Source organism: Bombyx mandarina, chromosome 12, assembly GCF_030267445.1.
Source record: "Bombyx mandarina strain Sakado chromosome 12, ASM3026744v2".
Lineage (NCBI taxonomy): Eukaryota > Metazoa > Arthropoda > Insecta > Lepidoptera > Bombycidae > Bombyx > Bombyx mandarina.
Genome location: NC_143219.1, coordinates 10,359,266 through 10,375,524, shown reverse-complemented (window position 1 = coordinate 10,375,524; position 16,259 = coordinate 10,359,266). Strand labels below are relative to the sequence as shown.

General features: G+C 34.6%; 1 protein-coding gene across 2 annotated transcripts; it reads right to left on the bottom strand.

The window, feature by feature from the left end:
- Positions 1 to 1,620: 1,620 nt before the first annotated feature.
- Prp40 (pre-mRNA processing factor 40) lies at positions 1,621 to 16,235 on the bottom strand. 2 transcript variants are annotated; one of them, XM_089731690.1, is made up of 18 exons: positions 15,675 to 16,235; positions 15,376 to 15,603; positions 14,373 to 14,528; positions 14,080 to 14,228; positions 13,175 to 13,317; positions 12,619 to 12,728; positions 12,380 to 12,528; positions 11,628 to 11,739; positions 9,960 to 10,085; positions 9,694 to 9,823; positions 9,441 to 9,547; positions 9,023 to 9,128; positions 8,524 to 8,753; positions 7,876 to 8,073; positions 7,112 to 7,216; positions 6,248 to 6,370; positions 5,280 to 5,446; positions 1,621 to 3,677 (listed from the first exon to the last, which is right to left on the bottom strand). In XM_089731690.1, exons 1-18 carry the CDS (start codon positions 15,675 to 15,677, stop codon positions 3,593 to 3,595), a joined length of 2,427 nt encoding a protein of 808 aa, XP_089587816.1. In that variant the 5' UTR covers positions 15,678 to 16,235; the 3' UTR covers positions 1,621 to 3,592. The 2 variants fall into 2 exon arrangements, with proteins under 2 accessions (XP_089587816.1, XP_089587815.1); XM_089731689.1 differs by having other exon boundaries at positions 12,619 to 12,731; positions 15,675 to 16,232.
- Between the last annotated feature and the right edge of the window lie 24 nt (positions 16,236 to 16,259).

Below are 16,259 nucleotides of genomic sequence, written 5' to 3'. Positions count from 1 at the left end.
ATTTGAATCACTCTCAAGCGAAAGTGATTCAAATGGTGCGGCGCACCTTCCTTGGGGTGCGCTGCGGTAGTATGTTACGGACTTTAGAGTCAGCAAAACAATTAAAATAGATTGTAATAGTCTAAGAAAAACACGTACTCAAAATACGATAACATTTAGCATGCTAGAAATGGGCTGATGGCTTTGAACTACGCCATATCTTTATGTTTTGCGACAAACGACAACTTTATAAAATAAGTGTAGCAACTTTTAAAAATCATCATATCGTTTACTTGGCAAATTCGAAGGACGAACTTGTCTTAGATTTCACCCATCTAAATCATATCATATTTGCACATAACAATATACCTACTTACTTCCCATTAAAGTATAAATTCTACAAATAAATAATACTCAACAATATTTAAAATAAAATGAGCCAAGAACGTTTATCGATAAAACCTGATAACATTGAAATCTTTTGTACAGCACTAAAGCCGCCATGTTTTGTGGCCAGATGACGTCACAGTGGCACGAAATTTTGGTTGACGTTTCATTTCCATAGGTTTCCTACTTCATTGATTTTCTACCATTTGGAATGCAAATGTGACATTAATAGCGTTACATATATAGAGTCACATATATAGAGTCCTCATAATCCTATTAATTCCGACTTTCATTTTCAAATTTTGTTCTTTTCAAGAGATATTGCCGTATTATTTTGATTGAACATGCAGTTAAATAGACTTATACATTATAGGTACGGTAGATACGCAAGTTGCTCTCTATCTGGTGATAGGAGATCAATATTTTCTACCAGTCCACGTGAATATTTTCTACCACCCTGACTAATTCGGACTCGACGCAATCATACGTTTTGCTTTGAACGGTGGGCTGCCGTTAAACAATTTAATTAGACTTGGACCAAATGTTTCAAGGTGGGTGGCTGTAGATTCCGAGAATATCTTATGTCAGTTGGGTCATGAGCTATTTTACATTTCTAGAGCAATAGACAATATAATATTATTACAATTTAATATTTATTTATATGACTATTTATATCACACAAAAATTGCAACTCCTTTTTCAAAGGTATTACGTCAAGTAGAAAAGGCCTCGCTGGGTTTGAAAACTGTTCGAATGAATCCTTCCCGAAATTATTTTTTGTGAACAAATGTTATTTTTGTTTTCAGCGAGTTAGGTCAAGATATGAAACGCTCGTAATAGTCCAGGAAATGACCGTTATTAATGCGCGATGTTTGTTTCTTAATTCTTGAAGTTTGATTCAATCTTCCAATTGTTCAAATTAAAACGATTCAGTCAATGACGCTCTAATAAATTAAATTTCATCAAATTATTCTGCCACGTTGGGTAAATGGTATATCTCAAAGTAGGAAGTCGATCGAGAAAATTTTGCAATATTGTTGATACTGATTCCAAACTACTCGCAATACTTTTAAATCCGAAGCTATTTCAAATTCCAAATCTGTGACTTTTAAACCGGTTTTTAATAAAACATGCAGTTCGCTAGCTTCTGGCTTAACACTGGATTGACACTGGATGTTTTACGTAGTAGAGAAGTACCTTTTATGAGTTATTACCAAGTTGTTGCGTGACTGTTAAAAATTAAAATCATATACATTTTTTTGTATTAAATTTATTGTAATTTAATTGTTTCGACGAGTTCAATATTATTACTACATAACTTAATACTATATAAACCATTTCGTTAAGCATTGAAAACGAAACGGTAACTACGTGTAACAAAACATCTGTAACATAAAATATTCTAAGTTTGCTACGCGTATAATTTCATCGTAACGAGTTGATTATTTTCATTATTGTAAATACTATATTATACCTGATGAAAATATTTACCTATTGAGCTTTGAAAGAATTTCATGGTAGTCTACACGAAAACCACAAAAGACAGTCAATCAGAGTGATATTTTGAGAAAAAAAAAAAGGCTTTTTTATAAATCGATTCACAAACATTTCTACAATGTACTGGTCAAATGTACAAAGCTGTTCCAAAGTTGCAATGTCCAGAGCGCTGATTACATACATACATGCTGCGATGCGATGCATGCGAGCTGAGGCTCGCCGAGGCATAAGGCCCATACATGTAAAAAAATTCTAAGGTCGCTTTTGTTGCCATATTTTCAAAATGAGATTCAATTCAAAATATAGAAAGCACTATGAAAATCAACTCTAAATTAGGATCAGTTAGTTCGCTCCGTCTGTTCATTTTCGCAACGAATAGGGATTTTTTTCGATAATGGTCTAGAAAACGGTTTCCTAGAAATTCTAACAAATTATAAAATTACACCTTCTCGTAAAAAGGGCCAGGAAAGAAACTATAACGAAAGAAGAAGATTTAAAACTGAAGAAAAAGAATGGACTTTCCTTATTGGAAGAGGCCTAGCAGATAGATGGTGACTAAATATTAAATTGTATTATTCCCATATACTCTTTTAAGTGAGTTTTTCACAAAACTGTATTTTACCAACTGATTTCCATCCCAAAAATAGTTTAATCAATTTGTTTGATTTTTAATCATAGATTTGGAGCGTGGTTAGTAATCGTATCGAAGAAATCAATGTTAAAAAACAGGGTGATTGCCTTATGTCATGTTTGCTGACACACGCAAGTCTTGTGGTGTTGCATGTTCATTTTTATTATCAAATTATCTGTTTCCATTAGTAGGTATTTTTACTCTAGTAAAAAGTAGATAATAACTATTATTATACTTACCATTTATGTCATATTATATTACATCTATATATCTACACTTTCCATCTAGTGTAAGAAAAATGTTCATCATATGTGATTGCATTGCACGACACAAATTACATTATTACATAATTTGGGTTATTTTACATTATTTCATATTGAATTTCTTTACTCCACATGAACTATAAATTATAATCTAAATATTTATACATTATAAACTCTTGCAATGGTTCCAAATGATCTATGAATTAATTGGAAGGCAGGCAGGTAAACACAAAAGGTTAGAATTTTTTTATATAAATAATAATGATATATTTTATGTTTTACAATAAAATTTATATAAGTACTCTCCTAAGCTGTTAGGCATTATAAACATTATAAACGTAAGACACGCGACTCGTCTTGTCACTGGCTAATCTATAGGAAAACTTTATTGATTCATATCGTGCTAAACAGTACGACCGCAGAGATTACACACGAATGGCAGATTTACGAACGCGAAGCTTTCCGCGAACCCGAGGCAAGTGGAAAAATGATTGTCTTTGGATTTCCAATCGAATAGTAAGTGATAGACATGTTTCATATACGAATACCGTTTTATTTCATGTCGTTTCTTTTATACCGCCATCTTTAATTTTGTTCTTGTTAAACAATAAATAGAACTTTTAATGGTTTTTTTTAATTCAAGTTTAGCCTTACAGGAAAATAAAGCAACGCGCTGTAACAGTATGAGCGAGGAAATATTATTTTAGTGTTGTTTTTGTTCCTCAAGCCCTTTTTTCACTTGGCCCTTGTTTTGTGTGGTTGTTGACGAGGAGGAGGGTTGCGCTCGCGACTGTGCGGGGTACTGGTTGAAGATGTGCACGTGTGTGACGCGACGTCAGTCCGCCTCGTGCTCGTGCAGCTGAGCTAGCAGCGCCGCACGACGCGACTCCAGGTCGGCGTCACTCCACGCCGCACCCGACCTGCGCCAACATCAACCAACAACCGCCACATCATTCATGCACTGTTACTCGATACTAGTACACGCACTAGCACTAGTGATGCACATTATGTCGTGAGACCCGAGTTCGTGACGTACCACTTTTATCGCAAATTCTGTTAATGATTACTTTAAAAGGTTACCATAACTCATATACCTACGTATAATCCTCAAGACGTACATTTTTGTGTATTATAAATCATCGATTACAACAGTGTTGCAACTGAAATTTTTAATTAATTCACATAACATGTTCTGGAACAATCGAGGATATTTTCAGATGTACATTTAATATTATTAGAATTATTTTTCTCAATGGTATCAGCGTATTATAAAGTATTGTAATCGAATAATATAATCGAAAAGTTACACACATCACAAAGTCGGATCTCAGGTGAAAAAGAATGCTAGTGGGCCGCGTTATGACCACAAGTTATGAAACTATCTATTTGTGTCGTGAGAAAACATTTGTTCCGGCTTCGGGGGTAGGATAGCCGATACTCAAATACAAATGAGACTTGTTTTTGTATTGCGTTCGTAGGTGGATGACGTCAGCCTACTAGATGTCAGCAATGCCAGGGACAGAGCCAAGCCGTTGCCTGCCTTCGTTATTTATTAATTTACTAAAACGCTAAGTGTATAAGTTTAGCAAATGAATACTTTTAAATACAATGATTCCCATTTCCCGCAAGGATGTACAGTGTACTACCCTAACGTGAACGGAAAATAAAAATCATCTGCTAAATCAAGCAACTTTTTTATTGCTGTCGAAGATAGGGGGTAGTACAACGCACCGGAGGATAAGTGATTACCGCTGCAAGATATTTCTAACTAATCAGTACGTTTTCGTGAACCCGCAATGTAAAAGGTACAAAATTTGGCGGTGAACATCCGCATTTTCGACTGCTGCGATACAGAAATAAAATCAAACTCATGTTACACAAATAGTAGTCATGCAAGATAAATTAAGTAAGGGTCAGTTATATTATACACATTTTGACAAATAATTAGTTTCTTGTTGATGTTAATAGCGGATGTTTACATTGCGGGCTCACACTTTGAAATTATTGAGACGAAGCCTGGATTTTTCAAAGTCGTTCACTCTTTTCAGAACGGAAACTGTTGCATTGATGGTGAATTCTCTTTCTCCCTTTGATGTTTCACTGACTGCATTGCGATGATCCGCTACTTTTGTCTGGAAGCATTGCGAGAGCCCTGGAGCACGATGGATTAAGTAGATATCCTGGCGACGTCGGCCTAGCGAGTTCATGAAGTGGACAATCAGGAGCTCTCTTCTCCTCCATTCAGGCTAAGAGGAAGCCTCCGTTGAGTTCATACTCAAGCTTGATGCTATTAGATATTATTTTCTCATTGTGCTCAGGTAATATATACATATACTGCTTCGATTGCGAGAGCGGTACCCTTTCCTCTTGTTTAACTTATTATTAATGGATTGTTGAGTGTAAGTGTGTTATTTACTTAGTTTTTATTAAAGAACTGTTACGATATATCGGGGACGACCTTATGTGTCGTCGAGTTCGTCGTGTTACGCGGCAACAGAAACATTAATCATCTACGTGGGTACCTCTCTTTTTTATCTTTCTTGTCCTTCTTCTTCTTGGGTTTGTAAACGATTTCCGGTTCCTGTTCCTCTTCCGGGCTGCTGGGCGCACTGCGTTTCGTCTTTTTGTTTTTGTGCCGAATCACTTCTTCGTCGTCTGTGATGCCACCCTCCTCGGGAGACGGTGATTTCTGAATAAAAATGATTTCGTTTATAATGGTGTAAGTGCGGTTTTTATACGCGATCTCTAATTTTATTATAGTGTATTGTAGACCCTTTGAAGATAAAATAAAGAATCGATTTCAAGATATTACTTTGGTATGCTTCGTCGTGGTGAGGAAGGGCAAGTAAGCCTAGGCATCCTGGATGAAGCTAGAGACCACAACAACTGAGGATACTCTTGATGACAGACGGAGCAATCATTGATCCGTCTTGTGACCAAACAACAACGGTGTAGAATATGTTATTACGCCTTCAGTAAGCATGACGGAGACGATGAACCCTCAATTGCATTCAGCGAAATTTGTGATACTCATCAGATGTTAGTATGTAACAATAGATGCCGTGTCTTTAATGAAACTATTTCAATCAGTCCCAACATTTCCTCAGGCAGAGCAGATGTCACGGCTCTCCTGCGGTTAAGTAGCAGTAACACGGTGTTACTTACACGCGCGGCCTCATAAACGTCCTACCACCAGCAATTGCTCACAAATTTTTACAAGTTTCATTTTTATTACACAATATTAATCGTCATTAAGGTAGTTCGAGAACACGTATTTCCTTTGAAAAAAACAGCACCTGTCTGAGCGATTTGAAAACCTGCATAGTAGCACGAGGAAATCGGACGCTTTATCCGACCAAGGCGAATAGAGAACCGGGTTCTGTCGCGTACTAGAAGCACCTTAGTTCGTGTTATGATCGTAAATTTTTTAAGGCTAGCTACCTTATGCGCTAACTAAGCAGAAAACAATTTTTAGTAATAAGTATATTACCGGAGCGGGAGAGTGCCTCCGATGCTTCTTCTTAGTTTTCTTGGGTTTCCGGCCCTCGTCGGAGCTCCAAGTGCCGTGGCTCGGCGCCGGGGATGGCGACCGCGACGCTGATGCTGACCGAGACTAGTAACCACAAGAAACCAGATTATCTATTAGTTCTCTATGTTTAATATATGTATGTACTAATTGTGCGACTGTTGGGACTTGGACAGCGATATGTACTCAGCCACGCTCTTTTCCCAGCGAAAGTGAATAAAACATGTCCCAATAAAGCAGTCCAGTTTACGCTGGGTCCAGGCCTAACCTGGACAAAAATATCTGGAAAATTTACAATAGATCCACATCTGAGTCGCAGTAATGGGTGGATTTGAATTTACTTTTTGGTAGATCTTTTGTTTCTCTTATTAATAAATCCGTACCACGCTTCTGATCGAGCATCGCTAAATGTACAAAACTAACTTCACCTACATAAAAGTTATCATGTCTGTACTGACAGTGCACATTGACTGTTGATTGTCAGTTGATACGAATATTCCTGTTAATATTAAAATTGTTAATTGTTGTAGTTGGCGTTATGGGACTGATTCCTAACACAGCATCTAAATAATTGCGATCTAAAATATACAATCTAATGTTTATTCACCGGATGCGCCATGTCAACATAGGATTTCGTGGAGGATGGAGAAGATGCCTTTACTTTAGATTACAAGTTCCTAAATATGATCTTGTTAAAACACTAATTAATTTAGAAACTTAATATTGTTTTCTGTTAGTGTTGAGTAAATCATTGCAGATCCGTTCGCTTACGGCTTTTATATAAACAGAAAGAAATGATAATATTTTCCAATCTACTGAAAGTCTTACCAAAGAGGCAGAGTGAGAACGCTTCTTCTTCTTTGATCGTTTGGACTTCTTTGGTTTTGGATGGTGATAGTGCATGCAGCTTTCTTCTTGTTCATGCTGATAATCCTGTTTACGTAACAATATTAGGGGAATTGCAAATACCCAACAAAAAAGGCATGATATTTTTTTAAATCAATACTCAATTTAACAATTTTTGAATGCTTCATGGTAAGAACGGTGCCTGGGGCCATGCATCCTTAATACAAGACCTACGATTATTGCTCAATTTAATTTTGTCTGTGGCCTAAAGTATAAGATACTCGGTACCCTTATACCAAGAGATGGGGTTATCCTAGTTTGATAAGTGGGAAGGCCGTTATATCAATACTATTGAAACTGATGTGTGTCAAGATTGAATTGGTATCTTAAATATTAATTTCTTTGTAGTTTTAAATCTCGATCAATGAAATTCGTTACACAGAATATATTAATCAAGTTCTTTATCATTATCACAAATCCAATGTTACGAAACAATTCTATGAAAAAACAAATATATACAATCTGACACAGCAAGATATTTGAGTTTTATGTGTGTTACCACCCACAGAAACAACACGCTTCCACAGACATCACAGTAGTAAATTCAACATTTCAATAGGTAAATTTGCCAAGCCAGTCAACTCTTATGTTGTATTATTGTACACTTTAAGCGTTTCTCATTGAACAATATTATAATAGAGAGTACATTACTAGCAGAGTCATTGAGCTTAATTAAGTCAGTTTACCTTATAAATTCTAATTCTGTCTTCTTCACTGGTGACGGCGGCAAACTCTGGCGCGTTCAAGTCAAGTTTCTCCTTAACCTCGCTCCACGAGAGCAGGTGGTCGATGTTTGCATCACTCAATGCCCATTTAAATGCAGATTCTATTTTCTTTTGAGCTTTCGATTCTTCTTTCAATTTCTCCTTCTTTCTAGTTTCAGCCTTTTAAGAAAATAATTATTGTTATTAAATAATAATAATTATCGTCATTAAATAATTATTATTATTAACGTTATTATGTATCGTGTGATCTAGACACGAAGAGGTAAGGTTTTGAAAAAAAAATACTGATTAAGGCCGTCATTTTATAATAGTAACGAATGCGATTTTCGCTTACGTTAGTACTTCAACATCGTTCGACATCGGGAACCTATGACCGTTGCTTACAATTACATTATTAAATAAGAAACTCAATCACAGTTAATCAAAGCAAGAGAATCTTGATATGCTTCTTCGTTGATTGGGAAAAGTTCAAAAAATACTTAATGACCAAGGATTACACATATGATTTCAAAACACGCTTTTCTAGTATTTTCCGCAACACATTTCTTAAGACGAACGTTGAGTTATACGACAGATCTGTGTTCGTGTTCAATAGAGAAGCTGATTTACCTTTTCTAAAAGCGAATTGTAAGTAAGTTTGACATTTCCGGCGTCGAGCGAGGCGGACTTGCTGTCCTCGCACACGACGGTGGCGAACTCCTCGAACGTGGTCTCGGGTTTAACTTCGAAATTCTTGTCTTTCAGTATCTCCTTTATTATCTTCTTTTCGTCGTGGAACCTCGCTTTCAAATTTTCAACGTAAAACTTGAATAAGTCTAACGGTGTCGATCCGCTTTGTCCTGAATCATATGAAATGTTTATAATTCAAAATAAAATTCGCTATAAATTGACAAAATTTATGACTAAATTGTTTTTTTTAGAAAAAAGTTAAACCTGTCGTCTAAATTGATGCATTGGGTCGTAACTCAACACTACACTGTGTATACATATTTATCAGTTACTGATATCATAACAATCAATGGTAATAATATACTGGAGCCAGGTGACCGTGTATGATTTATTCCTATTAAAATTTATTATTTAATTTAAATAATCCGTAAAGCCTTACCTAACATAGCTGAAAATCTCATGTCTGCAGAAATAACCGGATACAGCTCGACCCATAGAGACATCGATGTCAATTTACCTTCTTCATGAAGACTGTCCAGCAAAGCCTTAAAAAAGTCAAATAATTAATATAAAAAGTACTTCGAGATTGAAATTAAAACATTTTCGATAGGATCGCGGTATGTAAACCAGCCTAGACTGGCTCCTCTCTGCCGCGAAATGAGCTCGCGTTCCAGCCGAAGGCCGCGGACCCAAATCTACTGTTATAGCCATGTTAGAATGGTCTGTCGGTGATAACGTAGCAGTCGGTTTTGACCTACATTTGAGTTTGTCAAATATGAATTTTCTAAAACGACAAATATTAAATGTAGCTTAAATCAAGCATCTCCGAAGTCAGGCAATGTTAAAGCACCGCTTACCAAAAAGTTGTCTCTATTTTTTCTTTGTTGTCTTTTATTCCTCTTTTTAATTTGTTCTCTTTCTTGTTGATATTCAGCTTCTAAATTTCGTATGTGTTGTTCAAATACTGAAAACAAAAAAATATAAGTAGCAGAAAAATGTATTATACTAAATATGTCGTAAATTCTCTCATTACTTCGTTAAATAGCAATTAGCTCATCTGTCCATTTAAATCTATAAACAAAATGACCAAACCAAGTAATGTTTACATACCAATCAGGGCATCTTCCTTGTCCATACCTAGTAAACTAACATCATTTTTAAAAGCTGAATTTTCAAGCAATAGTACTTGTGCCTCACTCCACGTACTACTGTACGTAATTTCGCTCATGTTCTCTAATACCTGAAACATAAAGCCGACTCTAAATTTCTAGAAATGTTTTTATAACGTAATTCATTCGTATTTATAAGTAATAATCTAAGATATTAAATTATTTCATTATTATAATTTTACCAGTAATTATGACGTTATTACTGACCTGGGTTAACATTTTCATATTCCGTTTCTTTAAAGCCTTTGCTTCTTCTTTTTCCCGTTTCGCTATAGTAAAAATACAATCTTCAAATATGTCCCTACGATCGGCTTCTGGAACACATCGCCAAATCTGAAATCAATGTTTACGGGATATTGTAATTTAAACATTTCTAGTCTGCCTTTTTTAAAACAGTTAATGCAACTCATGGAGATAAACACCTTTAAAACACAAGATCGTGCTTTCGGTGCACTAGTTCTATAGTCTTACTACGTTTGCGCGAACGTCTGTACGGCAGCTACCATAGAATAGCAAATATCTGACCGGTCATCGTTCTTGTCGAATCCGTCGCTTGCGACGAAGGGCTCGACGAATAAATTAACTCTCAGACACAGCCCACTGAGTTCCTCGCCGGATCTTCTCAGTGGGTCGCGTTTCCGATCCGGTGGTAGATTCTGCGAAGCACGGCTCTTGCTAGGGTTCGTGTTAGCAACATCGTCAGGTTTGTATATAGCCTCTCAAGGCTTTTTGCTTAGATAGGAAAAAAAAATCGAAAGACTTTATTTAGCCTTTACTTTGAATGGTGTTCAATAAAAGATTTCTTTTGAAATGAGATTTCGGAATGAAATGAAAAGGTGACGAAGGAAAACGAGATGAACTAAATAAATTTTAGGTATTGTATGAGATGAAATGAAATAACTCTTGAGTAAAATAGTGGTAATTTACAGAAAGTTTAATTACTCTTCGAAAGAAGTGAAGATTTTTATTTTCTTTTTTTATTATTGTCTCAGCTTAGGTAGGAAAAAAAAAAGAAATCTGGTAAAAACCTGAGTGTAAAAGTAATTTAAAAATATAATTATTTTCTATATATTTTCTTTTGTTTAAGTTTATTTGTTGTTCTAAAGTTTCAGCTTTTTTTTGCCTACCTACTGCCAGTAACTACAAGGGGTTATTCTGGCTTCACTGTATGTGTTGGTGAGCTCACAGGGTGCTCAGCCTGAGAGAATTTGCTAACAGTCCTAGCAAGAGCAGTGCTTCGCTGAATCTACCACCGAATCGGAATTGCGACCCACAGTGGCAAAGTAAAATTAGTGCCTAAAAACTATGCCTGTTCAAAAGTTGTATCTGTTCACGAAGGACTTCCACAACGAAACCATTATATCAAACCCAAAAAATAATATAATAATCTACGTAATTACTGTTAGAAATAACTCCTCACGGACATGTACAACCATACTTTTTATTTCTGCTGTATGTAGGGAGGGCCAACTGTTTTACTATAATACTCAAAATTCTGGTGGAATTTCCACTGTAGTGTCTATGAGCGCCGGCTACCATACAACATCGGATAGCTCATGCACGCGTCTATGCAATAAAAAAATAAGACAACGGCTATTCTCTATGATATAAAAAAAATTGGTTAGTCGTATATGTATTTATTTTAAATAATGTGTTGTTGTAATATACATTTACTGCAAAACAGCAACTTCTGAGGATTTTGCCGATTCTTCAAATTAGTAAAATTGCATTACAAATCTGTGGTAAGATTGTGACTATAAATAGTAGTTGAAATTTTTAAAGCACCTGTAAAATACCTATTTGAAAAAATCACTTTTCTATTTGATTTTTTACTCTTTATAGTTATTATAATCAGTGTCATTATATTTAACTAACCTCTAGATTGCTGAACATTTCTTCACATTTGTAAAATTTTGTCAGAGATGTCACCCGTTCGCAACTCAACAAAAACTCTTCAAGATTCTCCCGATTTTTTTTTGTTTTCAGTCTGAAATTATTACAAACACACTGAATATTCTTAAATCATTTGACTTCAATGCTATTTTCACTTGAAGTTTTTTTTTTGTATGGCTTACATATTACAAAATTTATACATTAGATACATATCGATCGACGCTTGAAAGGCAAACGTGACTAAGCGACAATAACTGCTTTATACATAAATGATAGTAAACATATTTGATGCCCAAAAAAAAAAATATTTCTAGGTCTATTAAAATCATTTCAATCCTACAGCTAGATTCGTTAAAATAGATTTTTTTTCAGGTATTTCAACTTTAAACTAGTCTACTGTAAGGTTCACGCATTGTCGCTTAGTCACGTTTGCCTTTCAAGCGTCGATATGAAGCTTCAACCCAATGTCTTTATATAAGTGACGTCATTATCGGTATGATGTCTGTGTTGTCTGGGTCTATGGAGATATATTATAACCTGCCTATTATACAGTTTGTTCTCTAAGATTTGGATAATCATCTTGTTATCCTTTTAACACACTCTTGGTGGTAAGGAGTCTTAAGAGCCCACATGGGTAAGTACCACCGCTCTACCTATTTCTGTTGTGAAGCAATAATGTGTTTTGGTTTGGTTATCAATGAATGAACAAACTCATAAAAATACTCAACACATACCTCTGTTCCTCTCTTTCATCTTTTAATTTTTGAGTTTTGTAAGCATTGAACGCTTGTTTCTTTTCATTGAGTTTTTTAAAAGTGACATATCGTGGGTCTTTTGAAATAACTTTTACACATTGTTCCCATGTTGCATTTGAGGGTATATTCTACAAATTAAGAATTAATAAAAAAAAATGTTTGTGCCTTTTTAAAATTTAAACTAAAAAAGAAGGAAAATGCTAAAAGGCTCATCATACCTTATCTTTCAGGAGTTCTTTAAATGCTTCAATAGCCTCTTTCTTGTCTTTGTACAACATCTCCGGCTGTTCTTGAGTTTCATTATTAATTGAAACTGTGTCTTCTGGTTCTACTGAAAATATTCACTGAAGTTGATTCTTTTATTAAAATATAACCAAACATCTGGTTTATTTTAATATTATTTGATTATTTTGCTTAATAATAAAGTTGCCTTGTCCTAATTAAACAATGTGTCATACAGCAAAAACTTTATTATATACACTGTCAGCAAAAATCTTCATCCTGCATTTTTTTTATATCTTACCTGTATAATTATACAGGTAAGGTATACCCCCTTAATTCTTATCTATAGTGCTATGTCATATTGTGAACCTACACAAGTAAAGTATAGTAAAGTGTAATATTCAATACAAATACTTTAACAAATCAGAAATTCAGTTTTAAAATGACATTGGCAATTAATTAAGTGTTTACTGTATGATGGGTCTAACGTCGTAGTTTAATCCTAAGCCAAAACCAAGAAAATACTTAATCAGAATTACTAGAAATTCATACTTTCGTCAGGTACAGGTATGGATGTGGCCAATGAGGTATCAATGGCTGCTAATGTTTTAGCCATAGCTTCGTCAAGGGCGGAGGAGCCTGCAGGCTCTGCCGGCAGCGGCACCTCACTCGGTGTTACTTCCATCACAATGCGCCTACAACAACATCATTCATCCATTAACCGAATGACAAGAATTGGAGCATTAGAAAATGGATTTATAACACTAAACAATATTAATAAAAAATATTTAAAACTAGTGAATTAGAGGAAAATTAATATAATTAAATTAAATAATAAATAATACAATTTGTCTTTTAAGTAGCTCTCTTTTTTCCAATGCAAATAATTTCCATAATCAAACATTGTGGTTGAGTTCCAACAAGCCTTTGTTGTAATAAATGTAAACTCACATAACCAATTAGTTATCATTCCTCTGTTTTTGGAGGGTGAGGATCTTTTTTGTTACAGACTGTTCATATAGTAACTACATACTAGATGATGACCGAGCTTTGCTCTTTTTTTTTTTATAACGTTATCTTGTTGTCTTTAAAGTGGTTATTTGCCCTTAATTAAGAAAAATAGTATTATTATTCGCCAATAGATGTCGGGAAGAGTTGATTATTGAAAACACGAATAAAACAACAATTTCTGAAAATAAATCGTAGCTAGATCGATTTATCGCCTCTGAAATCCCCTGTATACTAAATTTTATGAAAATCGTTGGAGCCGTTTCCGAGATTCAGATTATATATATATTAATATACAAGAATTGCTCGTTTAATATAGTAACTATAAAGCTTATAATAAAAAGTTGAAATCTAAAATCACTTTTCTACTAATGCAAATTATGTGCTATTTACTACAGCATTTTAATTGTGAAATTATCAATAATATTTATAACTTAGTAAAAACATACTGAGCAGCTTCTTCAGCAGCAATTTTGTCTTTAATCTCCTGTAATTCTTTTGGTACTACCCAACTGGACTCCTTTGTCTCAATATTATGATAGTAAAGTCTGCCAGTATTTGTGGTATATTCTTTCCATACACAAGCAGATAATAGTTTCTGTAAAATCAATCATCACCTGCTTACACCAAACCCATAATAAATATAAAATATAAATATACTATCCACTATTGTATGAATACCATAGTTAATTTTTAATTTTCATTATTGAGTTTGTTTAACATAAAAAGGCTGAAATAGTACCTCAGCTGACGTTTTTAAGTCGTCAGGTTTTTCCCACAAGCTTTGTTTGGTTACAGAATTATAGTAATATGTTCTTCCATCAGGGGCCTTATGTTCAGACCATGGACTACTTTGATTTGCCGATGGAGCAACATCTGGTGCAGGAGCATTTAATTCCTGAAATAAGTGAAATTGATTTACTTTACAGTTTTATATTTGTAATACATATGTTAATTTCAGTTAAATATCTGACACAAACACTCGTAACACAATAAAATAAAACAGTTTTGAAATAATTTCACATGCTTTGATTTACTAAAATAGTACAATTGAGGCCTATAATATCAAAGGCAGCTAAACACCTTAATGTCGTAAAATGGATTAACAATGGCGCTATCTTGTTTAGTTAGTTGGACACGCTTTAGTATTTTCATGTTATAACAAATACAGCTAAATCTCTAACAAATTTAGTTCAAAAATTTTATTTTTACTCTGTACTAAGTACTAATAAACAATGTTTTATCATTTAAAATTCAGATTATTAGTAATATTCTCATTCTTTGTAAATCTGCTTTAAAATAAAGAATATCGTAGCTATCTGAACAGTTATTTCAGCTTCTCAAACCGAGAATGTTGCTAACACTGGCCCTAGCAAGAGCAGTACTTTGATGGATCGGGAGGATCCGTAATGACGTGTTGAGGGCCGATTTTTGTAGTTTACCTGAATATTTGACAGACTTGGATTTAGCTGCCTTTGATTTTATAGGCCTCAATTATTTCTGCATGATACTGTAACTGTACTGTAACAAATGTTTACTGTCAAAATTACTGAAGATAGACTTTTAAACAATATGACACTAATATTCAGACTAGTGCATTATTAATATGATAAACCTGGTAACATAAAAACAACACTTGTTTAAATTTATATTTTAATCTAACCTTAAAATTTTTCAAACTTTTTGTCCGACAGAATACTAACCATTCCATTATATTAAAGAGTAGTTATTGAACTGTTACTCACCGGTTTGAATGCAGGGAATCCTGGCGGTGGTATGGAAAATGGAGGCGGCAACATGGGAGGAAAGCCCATGGGCGGTGGTAATGTAGCCATATTTGGAGGTAGCCCAGGCACTGGTGGCATTGCCACAGCGGGCGGCATTGGTGGAGGCATACCGCTTAGCATTGGAGGCGGTAAAAGAGGAGGCGCGTTTAAGAGACCCGGAGAACTGGTCCCCGCACTGGGTGGCTCCTTTTCATAAAATAAAAGTCATTAAATAACAAATGAAGAACTGATAGTTTAAAATGATTAGTTTAGCTTACCATGACTGGGCTACCAAATACTGTCGCTTTTTAATTATTTTTTTTTAAGTAAGAACTAGACTTAATAAATCGTAAACTGTCGGCAACAAAATGTTATTATAGTTGGAAAGGCACAAAATGAATTATTGTAATGTATGTAATGGTAGTAGTTCAAATTAATAAAACGCAAGGTGGGACCTCTTGTACACAACTTTAGCTCAATTAAAGTGTATAATCTATACATGATCTATACAACAGGCAACTTTTTCTTTTAAGGGATTTTATGACCTGGTAACTAAGACCCTTAGGTCAAGTCTAATTTTACTGATAACTTTTATAAATGAAAAATCATATCATGAAATGAAATGAAGTTGATTATAATGAAACATGGCATGAAATGAAATGAAATGAGATGAGATGATGTGGGATGAAGTAATCTCAGTAAAATGGTGGTAATTTCCGGAGGATTCCGAGAAATTACGTTCAGCGGCTTTGTTTCATTTTCCCACATTTGTGCACATTCAAAGATACTAAACAGTTAATAAATCACCGTTATTACACATTTAAACCTGAAGAAACACTAATTAGACAAAATAAAACAAATCA

Bases quoted from the DNA above. Each gene is read 5' to 3' on its own strand.
- Prp40 (XM_089731689.1), bottom strand. The intron at 12,529-12,618 runs GTATGATGAGCC...CTTAATTTGTAG, and splicing joins AAGAACTCCTGAAAGATAAG to AATATACCCTCAAATGCAAC. The intron at 6,371-7,111 runs GTAAGACTTTCA...TGTGGTTACTAG, and splicing joins GTTCTCACTCTGCCTCTTTG to TCTCGGTCAGCATCAGCGTC.